An 11,950-nucleotide genomic window follows, 5' to 3' on the forward strand; every position below is an offset into this window, starting at 1 on the left:
TAAATTGCTTGAGAGAGAAAAATTTTAACTGTTATGAGGTGTTGTGGTAGAACGTGTTTGGACTGGTGGTATTCAAAGACATTTTGCGACGGTTTAGGTTTTACCGTCGCTTTTAGCAACGGTTTTGTATTAAACTGTCGCTAATGGCGACGGTTATAAATTTGTCGCTAATAGCGACGGAATAAGTACGTCGCTAGTAGCGACGGTTATAATATAACCGTCGCTAATTTGAATTTTTGGCGACGGTTATATTTAACTTTCACTAATGTTAGCGACGGCTTGACTACAACCGTCGCTACTTTAGCGACGCATTGAAAGAGACCGTCGCTAATATAAATAATGCGACGGATTTCAAACAACCGTCGCTAAATATTAACGGCGCACATTTTATGCACGCTGTCGTTTATATAATTTTTTAACGACACACATAAACGCACGCTGCGGATATTACTTATCCGCGGCGTGCTTTTAAACATGTTATATTACTGATGTGTATGTGACTCTCGATCCAAGCATGGGTAGAGAGGATTAGTGGATTTTCATGGGTTTATAGCATTCTTTCATTTGCTGCTCACTTCTCACATTTTCGTTGGTGATTGTGCAAGGGGGCTGCTGTTTTATGTTGTTAAGAGGATGATATTGGTGACAGGATGCTGTTTCAAGGATTAGCAAGTGGGTTGGGGCTGTAAGTTGAAGGGCCGAATGTTTGTTTGTTGCGTGAAGGGGGTTGGTGTATATCGAGTGAATGGGAGTCGCAGCGGTGCATGGTTCGTCCTTGGCCTTGGAGCTGACCCACATGGGTCCGTGACAGGTCCTGGAGTGAGCCGTGAGTTGCTGGTGCTGTGGGGGATCGATGGTAGTGAGTGGCCGTGGGTTTTTTGGTGCGCAGCGTGGGTTTTGGGTTGTGCAGCGGTTTTTGTTTAAGTTTGGCCTAGTTTAGAGGGGTTATTAAGGGCCTAATGGTGAGTCTTAAGGGCTTTATAGGTGGGAGTATAAGAGAGGACCGTGGGAGTGTAAGGGTAGGAGACATGGGTAGCTTGATGATTGCACAAAGAGGAGGTGGCCAAAATGTTAATTTAGAGCAATAGGTAGTGGCCGAAAGATTGTGGGTATATGGACATAATTTAAGTAGTAAATGTTGTAGAATGAGATGTTTAAGTTATGGTTCAAGTTGAGAAAATTTTTGGTTAAATTTCGGTTCGATTCGGGTTAAAACCGAGACCCCGGTCCAAGTTTTAAAACGAATCGGTTAAGTTCTGATTTTGGCTTGAGTTTACGTCTAGGAATGCTTTTAAAAATGTTTTGGGACATTTTAAGGAGTTTGGTAAGCTTCTGGTCAATTTTAGAGGTCCAGGGTTGAAACGATAATTTTTGGGTTTCCAGGGACAAAATAGTCATTTTGCACCCGGAGAGAGATTTTGGTCCTAGCAGCGCCCTGAAAATAAATTTATGATATTTTAATTGCTCATGCATCATGGTTCACGATTTTTAAGATTTTATGAAAATACATGTTGCCTGCTTGAATTTAAACAAAATTACATATGTTCATGATTTTTATAAGTGATGAAAATGATAATGTTTTAAATGACAAGAATTAGTTGTGGCTATCGAAGTATATGTAAATGTTTAAGACGTATATGTAAATGCTGATGATGAGGCCTAGGCATAGTGGATGGGTGATCCTGTCACTGATGTCCGACAGCCGCCGGGTACCGCGGTTAATTGTATGATGGATCCATCGTAAATGATGATGTACGATAGTCGTCACCTCTAATGAACTGAATTCACCTATGGAAATGATAAATGATGATTGGTAAATGATGAATGATAAAGGATGGATGATGATGATTAACGATGAGCTGTTTTGACAAGTCACGATTTCATATGGCATGTTTACATTAAGATTTTAAAGTTCATGAAAGATATGTTGATTACGATAATTTTCACTACTATGTGCTATGTATATGTATTTGTTATTCCTGGTACAAGTGTGTTGAGTCTTTAGACTCACTATGCGTATGTGATGTAGGTGAACTAAACGAACTCTGAGTAGGCAGACCTGGTGCGGTGACATGACCCGAGGACCGTATCCGTATTATGATTTAAGAGTTTGGAGAGGAGATGAACATTTTATTATGTTGACGATTTTTTAAAATTTTTACTCGTTTATGTTTACGTAGGATTTTTGGATGAGTTTGATTAACTTAAACTGCATCATTTTTACTGTCAAATAATTACGATTAATTTAAATGTTTATTTTCAAAATGTGAGCTTTATTAAAAAAATATATGTATTTCCGCAACTTTTAAAATGAGTAGACGTTTCCTAAAGTATATCTTACACTCTGGCCAGAGATTTAATGCACTACTATTTCGTTAGATCACATAGGATATCCATAGCCGTAGGTGAGTGGTGAATTCTCGAATAAAATGTACTGGCTCCTACACATGTTGCAATTGCACCCAATCTCGCCATCTTGTGACCCTCGTGGAATAGGTAAACGATTCAAAGCACAATCATAGTATGTAGAGCATCAGTGTTGTCTTGGGTCGTAAAGACTAATGATGTACAATTATAACCACAGATTTTTCATCTCGATGAATGATAATCACTTGGAAAATCCGATGGAGGGTTAATAGGTACAATCATCATATGATTACACATCTGGATGATTGGACATCTCTATGCTTTTACCATGAAACATGGTACACAACATCACATATGCTAGTTTCAAGTTCAAGAGACCTTTATCCTTGTTTTTAGACGGCTGAATCGACGAAGAACGAATTTAGAATATATATTGTTTACAAATGAGTTTCAAGATCGAATTACGATTCATTTGTATTAAAGTATAATCAAGGTCTTTATCTATGTCGATTGCAAGGGTATACAGATAAATTGAAACGAAACCATGAAATGTAAATTATATTAAAATAAAGATTGTTAATTACTATGTATTCAATAAATTTCTTAGCCAACCGTTGACTTGCAGAACATTTACTCTAACATAATCATCATTCCCAAAACCTAGATTGGTTTTGTCGCCAGCTTGCTTTTGCTTTTCATGCATCTTACTCAAAGAAACTTAAGATTAGTTCCAAGCGTCGATTACTTTTATCAATTTTTGATTTTCATTCAAAGTGGATTGGAAAAGTCTCCACATATTATCATTTTCAGCGGCTAAGAGGCTTAGTTTCACCTAGAGACCATTGAGTTCTTTTTACAACAAGCAGCTAGATTCATTCGACTTATCTCATAGGCTTACTTTTTCTCCCATCACTTCCTCAAATGATTGAGATAAAATCTTATACTCTTTAACCATATCATGAAAGGCAGTGACTAGGTCTTCACATGTAAATTCAATAGATCAGGAATCAGATACCTCTTCACCAACTTATTCTGGCTTTAAATCTTCTATTAAGCATTGGACCAGCTCATCATCACTTTCACTTGAGCTGGTGTCTGTTCGATAAGTTTCACTATCTAAATCTGCTCACTTGCTCTTGTTCTCCTCAGCAACAAGTACCTTCTAATCTTTCTTCTTCTTGAAAGATCTTTTCTCATCCTTTGACTGTCACCTCTCAAATGGTTTTTTCTCATCTTTTTTTGGACCTATTACAATCTGAAATAAAGTGGTTTCTCTTACCACATTTAAAACATGATTGATCATCCTTTATCTGGTCCTTTTTATAATAAGTTTTATTAAATTTAGATTGATTTTGCGCATAAATTTACAAACTTTTTATTGAATAGAGACATGACCTCATTACTCAGTTTCTCAGCAGACTTCTTGCTTGAATTATCTTCGATTGGAGCAGCAGCAATGGTTGTAGCCAGGGCTTTTGTTAGTTGGGATGTAGATGACTCTTCTTCAATACTAATCCCAATTTCGAACTCATAGGCTTTGAGGTCAGCAAACAAGTTGTGCAACTCCGGTTTGATTAGGTCCTTGGATTCTCTCATGGCCACCGTCTTTACATCTCATTATTTGGGTAGAGCTCTCATTACCTTCAAGGCAATTTCACGATTAGAATATTCCTTACCAAGATATGCAAGTTAAATAATGATACTGCTAAACTATTTATTAAACCCATTTAGAGTTTCTCCAAGATTCATTTTGACATTGTCAAACTTCTGGATAGCCACGGTCATATTATTTTCTTTTGTCTGGTCGTTGCTCTCACAAAGTCGGGCAGCTTGTCCCACATCTCTTTCACTATAAAACATGTTCTAATTTTACTAAACATATTTTCATATAGAGTTTTATAAAGGATATCTTTAGTCACATTGTCAAGATTGACCTTTTTCTTATCCTTAGTGGTCCATTATGATCATTGCTTCTTCACCATACTCTTTTTGTGGCCGCAATAGCTGTATTGGCTTTCAGGATATTCATGGGCTGTCGGTAATGAAATATCACATGTTATTATCATGTGCAGGTAAGTTTTCCTTCATACAAATTTTCCAATCATCATTATATTTTTTTGAGAAGATTGGATTTTTTGTTGAAAGAAGCCATTTGAGTATATGCATATCAGAGGTCGAGAAAAAAAAACTCGTTCTGATACCACTTGTTAGGATCAAGTTAGAGTCTAGAGGAAGTGAATAAACTCTTTTAAAATCTGATAAGAAATGCAACCGGTCTTTATAGGTTTAGTTATACAAAAAAATTTTTCTTAACACTTAAAAAACGATTGGATCACAAATAGGGCGAAAAATGGTCCAATTGTTCTTATGATACTATTATACCCAAATAAGGCAAGTCAACAAAATAAATAAGTGCAGTAAAAAAATGACACAATAATATTTATGGATGTTTGGAGACTCAAGTATATATGTTACGACTTCTTCCACTTAGGAAGAATTGTACTAGAAGACTTTGATTTTATAACTCTTTGTGACAACCCACTTCAATCTTTATGATTTATCCACTTCCTAAGTCAAAACTCTTATTTAACTCTTTTAAATGGTTGAGACACATAGTTAAACAACCTATACAACAAAAATATTTTAAAATAATGAATCTTCAAATTCAAATGTTCGAACAATTCTTCAAACATTCTAGACAGAAACAGTTGAGTAGTTTTGACAAAAGCCTTTGATGATCCTTGATGATATGATAAATATTCTTTGAAGCGAAGATTGTTGAGCCGTACTGAATATTATTTTGGTGAGTGCTCAAAAATCTTTTGGATAATGCAAGCTTAAACAAAATTTCTTCGAATGTGTGTTGTATCACTTCGTATCTCGTGAAGCTCTTCTTGGCATTCTCAACTTTTAGTGTTCTTTTGCTTTTTCCAGTTCAACGTTCGACTACAGCTTATTAATGCAAAAGTATTGTTGTCACCATCCTTTCTTGATTAATCATACACTAAATTTAATAGGCAATTTGGCATTTACCAAATACGGAAGGAAACATAGGCTGACAGCAAAAAGTAACCAGCCAGGAGCTGTCTTTTAAGGAATATATTCTAATATTATGATATCTTGTTTGTCGCGTATGATCGGTCTTCTAACTTTTCCAATAAAGTATGTGAGATTTTTGTAAGACTTGTGACTTATTTGTGAAGATATCTTACTCAACTGTTTTCAAATGTACTTCAATATGGTGAATGATTGAGTAGTTCTTATGCCATACACTTGTAAACTCGAGCAGTTGAGTAGATCAAATAAGCTGCTTAGACTAAAGTTAATAAAAATCTAAAAGTGAATTTAAAAAGAAGCATTCAAAAATAGTTACTTGGCTAGGGTTTGAAATAATATTTTTTGATTAAAGGCTGAAAATATTCAAATAAGAGGGCATTAAAAATTTAATTGGCTGGCAATTAGAATAAAATTCTAAAATTGGCAACCTTGAATACTATTAATTATTAATTAAACTCTTAAAAATAAATTTTACCGTTTTGCGTTTATTTCGAACTTAAGAAAAAAATTTGGGCATCATTAGAAAATACCGAGATTAACATTTAAAATTAAACAATTAAATAATCTATATATCTTTAGCATTTAGTTATTATAAGCTTGTAGTGGAGTCCTTTTCAAAAACTGTTTTCCAACTCATAATTGGTGAAGCCCGCCGGCCTCTCACTCCTCTCCTTTCGACACCATTGTCTTTGCCGTGATCGGTGCTGCACCGAAGGTACCATCGCCTCTAAGTGCGCCGTTTCTGCCTCCACCCTTCCGTTCGTGACAGCAACCATCTCTGCACCCATCGCCGCTGCAATCCTCGATGGTGACGCCTTTTAAGTTTGTTTTTTCAAGCTTTTGTTAATTTTATGACGTTGAATTGCTAAAAGTTTAGAATTTATTGGCCTTTCGGGTTTATGATTTTTCAAGCAAACTAAGTTTCTGGTGAAAGAATAATTACTACAAATTTGGTAAACCAATTTTCTAAATTTTATGGTTTCCACGGTTTCTCTTCTACATTCTTTTTCGAAATCAGTTAAACTGATTTCTATTCTATTTACAGGGAAATCTACCATCCGGGCTACTAAGTATGCATATAAATTTTAGTTTTAAGTTAGAGTGTCGGTTTAATCATTTTTACCAATACATCGTTCAATTTTTTCCCCTCAAATTCTCCATGTTTTCCCCTCAGCGAATCGTAATTTTTAGCTCTTCTACGAGTCTCATCTGATTGTTATTTTGCTTAAATTTTCATGGACCACTAAATCCATCATTTTGCAATATGCAAACCACAAATAATATTCACTGGCAGCTATAATCCACTTTACAAGGAGCAATGGAAGTCATCATAAGTTCCAGTAAGGAAGTCATCATAAGTTCCAGTAAATACAAGGAGCAATGGAAGTGATTAGGTTCCAGTAAATATAGACTTAACGAACGGGAAACTTTTTAGCATATGCCAATTCCAGAAATCGATTTATACAGAGTTCGTACAGAGAATATCCAGTATCCAAAGAGACATCACTTTTATATTTGACAAAGTGATCTTTTCCTTTTGAGTTCCTACCCTACAGTATTGCACCATATAATATCGCAAGGATCAAAGTATTGAAGCTGAGGTTAAACCTGCATCGAGCAACTTCATGGAGATCATGGTTCATTGATCGGCATTGATTCCAAAGATACGCACTTTGTGCATATGTGGGAACTTGGCAACCACTAGAACGGACACTGCAAGTGTATTGAAGAAGATCATAGGATACTGATAGTCCGTTGTATGCGAAGCTATCAAGTACCTGCCAAAAGAAACAAGGATAAGCATAGAGCAATAATTAGCCGAGCCAATGGATGCATCAACACACAAAACCTACTGATAATAAACAATGTTCCTTAGTAAAGTATATTCATTTTCAACAAATTAAAAACCACAATAAAATTAAGAGTTAAATATGTAGTGTGCAGACAGAATTAAACGCATAATAGTACTAACGAGATGAATGACAAGATTACATTGTGCGGTAAAAAATGGTGGTATACCCACGGGGAAATCACAAAACACACATTTCTATAACAAAAGTATTTCATTATTTAATAAAATTTTGTGAGTCTTCAACACACCAAATTTTACCTTTCAAGACTCACATGTTAAAGTAATGTCAACTGCACTATTTTGGTATTATTATTGTAACAACCCCGAGATGTTACATTGTCATGTTCCATCATAAAGTATTAACTGGAAGATTATGAAAAGCATATATGACTAACACATTGCCTTCTGCATATTCAACACCAAGGTTAAGCTAACTAAATACAATTGACAATAACAATAGCAATAACATTCTAAAGAAGCTGAAGATCAAGTTCACATCCTTCCATAACCAGATTGTGAACCATAATGCACAATGTATCATTTTAAACTAAAAAAAATGAAAAGAAAAAGATAATTGAAAGTTCATGATAAGCAAGCTTAATTTAACATATATACCGATATTTATAAATTACTTTCTAGTCCAGTTAGTAAAAAAATTCAATGAAAAATCCTTCTGTAGAATGCATCAGTAAACCATATCTGTTGCAACTTTGCAGGATGGACATAAGAACAAGGCAATAAATGACAAGATATATTTTAGGTGAAGACAATGAAAAAAGGACTGATCTGTATGAAGTAAATAGAGAAACTGCAGAAGGTGGAGAGTCGTAAGTTTGTAGGTAAATCGTATGAAAATTGTTGTTTTCCAGTTGAGAAAGGAAGATGTCATGGGCTCAGCCCACATATGAGCTCAGATCCACACCACAAAGCTATTGTCTACAAGGCACACACGCATGGAAGATTCAAGAAGGCCGGCGAGAAGTCTTAGAGCCAAGGAGTTTAGCTTTTGTTATGTTTGAATTATAGGACTGGTTTTATCTTTGATTATGCTTTATCTTGAGGATTGGTTTATAAAGGATCGGTCTTATCTTGTTTTGTTTTATTGAGTCCAGCCAGAATAGGGAGTCTATTTTATTCCATGTATCAATAGGGCATATTGGTGATTAATAAAGTAGCTTGATAATTTTTCGTAACCAAAGTTTATAAGTTTGTGGTGTTCTCTTCCAACGAGCTCAAACACAACACAAGACAGGCAAACAAGGAACACACTCAAACACCAAGAAATCACTGATCTTAATGATCGATCGATCTCTATCCCCATAACACGATCCTTCGCACGGAGTCATAATAGAAGATCCCCAACCCATTATTCTAGCATACAGATACGTCCTTTGTCTCGCTAAATGGACATCTTTTCTCCTCAGAGTATCGACAAATAATTAATTTGAATACATCCCAAACTAGCAGTTTTCCTTTCGAATACACTATTGCTTAAACATAATTGTTGATAAATCAAGAGGAAATCACTACTAAAATCTACTTATCTAACTATAAAACATTAAAATAAAAGTAATGACACAATAAGAAAGATGCATCAAAAGACGTACACAAAATCCACTGACTTCTTACCAGAATAATTCGCTAATGAACCAACAGAATAATGCACAATCAAACAAAATAAGGCTCAGGAACAAACCAAGTAAATGATAATGCAATTATAGAAAGATTTGAATTTCCAGAACGCATCCCCCCTTGGGCAGTTTCTATGTAGGCTAAGAAAATATTGTTTTCCGATATTGATAAGGTAAGTGGACATTAAACTAGATAAAATATTATTCCTCATACGACATTCATACAGTTGAGGTTCACAAGCATATCATGAATTGGAGCATACGCTGCAAAATCATTTCCTAAGAAACAGTGGGGAACACTAATTCTGAACACACTATTTTTTTGGCTTAAAGTGACTCAATCTGGAATGTACCACACACTAAATTTTTACTCTAATGAGACTTATTTTCTCCTAAGAAATATCATGAATCATCACGTTGAGAAGGGAAAGGGGACAATAAATGGGTCCAACCCTTGCAATGGAAAGGTAGAACCTCCCTTCTTGATCAATGTGAAAGGGAAGGGAAAGCAGGAATCAAATTTCCAACATTTAACATTTTCAACTCTTTTAAATTCAACATTTCCACCAACACCTATGTAATGGACTAGTGGATATATTGGAAATTTTCCATTAGAGGAGATTGCTTCACCGTCCCTTTCCCTGCTTTCTTATCCTTCCTTTTCAATCTGACATAAATAAAGTTGTGAAACCTTCTTCAACCCCTACACTGTCAAATCTCAGTCCAACATCCAGTCCTCCCAAAAAAAGCAGACTCTAAGGCCCAAAAGGGTCAAACACAGATGATATAGCCTTCAAAATTGATGCCAAAGAAGAAATAGGACAGTGAACTTGTTGTAGGTTTGATTTGAGTGAACTGATACAAAGCCAGAGTAATTGCAGAAGATATCACTCCATTAGGAAAACATAATATTGTTATTTACAACTATCAACAATTAATAGAATTGACTGTACACTTACAATACTACAGGGACAACTGTTAAAAACTTCCTATTGCGGGTCAGCTGCTTGCCATTATCAATTTGCTCCCACCAAGTCAATCTATTGTAGATACCCTGATCATCAGAAAACGGAGTTCCCTTCTTCCAGTGAAAGAAGTGATATGTGACCTGACAGATCAGACAGTTTATCCATTAAACAAATCAAATATATTAAATGCATATAAGAATAGAAAAGCCCACAGAATTAAAATAAATATTTTTCGAGTATAGTCTATATACGAGCATTGCTTCATTATCTCATACAAAGAATAAGGTATTTCGTCCATAAAAAGGCATAAACCATGACTCACACTTGCAAATAATTCCCTTAACCCCTCCAACAGCACCATTGGGAATCTGAGTATTGATTGTTTTTCCTCTGTCCATGGACAAACCAAACTTTTTGCGAGATGTAATTCTAAAAGCTAATACGTATTATTAGAATAAAAATATCTAACGTCCAACATTGAAAAGAAGTTGACTCGTCTTTAAATTTAAACAATGAATACTAGTTAAATTCCATGAAACATTTGACCCCAAAAACCCACCCATGTATTAAGCCATAGAGAAATTATATCTCAATTCTCGCCTATTTAATCACATAACAAAACCACCAGGCTCAGAAAAATGAACCACAAATCGCTCATATAAAGCTAGATGTTATCCAAGATCCATCTTGCAATATGCAAGGAGCTGAAATGTTATGCTCCTCCTCACTGGACGACCCAAAATTGTAACAATAAATAAATAAATAAATAAAACATTAAAACCAACCAATATCTTTTATGAGGTTAGTTTTGAAACCCACGTGTGTAGTAGTATTTTGGCTAAGAAACATTTAAAAAGAATCTGCAACTTGAAACTCGATTTAGAGCCCAGGTGAATTCTCACGCCCTTCTTTCATTTTCAAGAAATTTGAGTCCATTCAAGTTGAATGCCCAAGAGGCCAGTCAATTTAATTATAAATAACAAACTTCCACAATCGAGTCATGCAATGGTAAATTCAAGGGGTGAACAGGCAAATTTCTTCACACCGTTGAAAGAATTTCATTTGGCACACTAGTGGCATCAAAACATTATGAAAATGGATAATCCTAAACATAAGCATAACAAAAGAATTGCACTCATCAAGTTCTACTCCATATCAGCTTGTCCACCCAAATAAATCGTCATGATGCAAAACCATTACAGAAGACCCAATGATCAAATATAAACAGCAGCAGATAGAAAAGGATACAATCACAAAAAGAACGTGACCAAACTTTCTCACAAACAAAAAATTAGTAAAACCCTACGAAATCCATACATTTCCTCAAACACTACAACCAAATCAACACGCATCTCCTACCTAACGCAACCGATCGATCGCGTCGAATGTAGAATACGAATGTATAAACAGCCACAGATGAATTTACACAAAAACACCCTAATATCGCAACACGTACGACGAAATGGGAAAGATGAACAATTGTCCACGCCATGCCCGGAGAACATCCGAAAACGGAGAGCACGACAAGCCATGAGAAGAATAATATGAGGATGTAGGTGGTCCATACGCCAGGGTACGTAAACCACTCCGTATTCCGATTCAGATCCGTCGGCGGCACCGCCTGCACATATAAATTCGCCATCATGGATAGGATTCGTCCTCGATTTCCACAAACAATTACAAGTAACTTCGAATTTCAATGCGGATATGATCAAAGTGTTTGGAGTTGGGTTCTAAAACCGGAATGCAAATGAGAAAATTGGAATTGAACTTGCGGATGGACAGGGAAATGGGGCAATCTAGGATGGAACGGGATTTTTAAATTGAAATTTTCATCTTTATTTTCAGCCATTCTATAATAAAGACTAAAAAGTATACTGTTACAAGAATTATTTATAATTGCACGCATAAATTATTGTAAATATCTTATTGTTAATTGATGAAGCCAAGAGTATTTTACGATTATGTTATCTTAAGTAGGTTTTTTTGTGAAACGGTCTCACGAATTTTTATCCGTGAGACAGGTCAATCCTAGCGATATTCACAATAAAAAGTAATACTCTTAGCATAAAAAG

At 35.4% G+C, this 11,950-nt stretch overlaps 1 protein-coding gene across 1 annotated transcript; it reads right to left on the minus strand.

The window, feature by feature from the left end:
* Positions 1 to 6,842: 6,842 nt before the first annotated feature.
* LOC140988705 (uncharacterized) lies at positions 6,843 to 11,711 on the minus strand. The gene is made up of 3 exons (XM_073457756.1): positions 11,332 to 11,711; positions 9,867 to 10,015; positions 6,843 to 7,202 (listed from the first exon to the last, which is right to left on the minus strand). Exons 1-3 carry the CDS (start codon positions 11,518 to 11,520, stop codon positions 7,064 to 7,066), a joined length of 477 nt encoding a protein of 158 aa, XP_073313857.1. The 5' UTR covers positions 11,521 to 11,711; the 3' UTR covers positions 6,843 to 7,063.
* Between the last annotated feature and the right edge of the window lie 239 nt (positions 11,712 to 11,950).

This window comes from Primulina huaijiensis, chromosome 11 (genome assembly GCF_012295235.1).
Source record: "Primulina huaijiensis isolate GDHJ02 chromosome 11, ASM1229523v2, whole genome shotgun sequence".
NCBI lineage: Eukaryota > Viridiplantae > Streptophyta > Magnoliopsida > Lamiales > Gesneriaceae > Primulina > Primulina huaijiensis.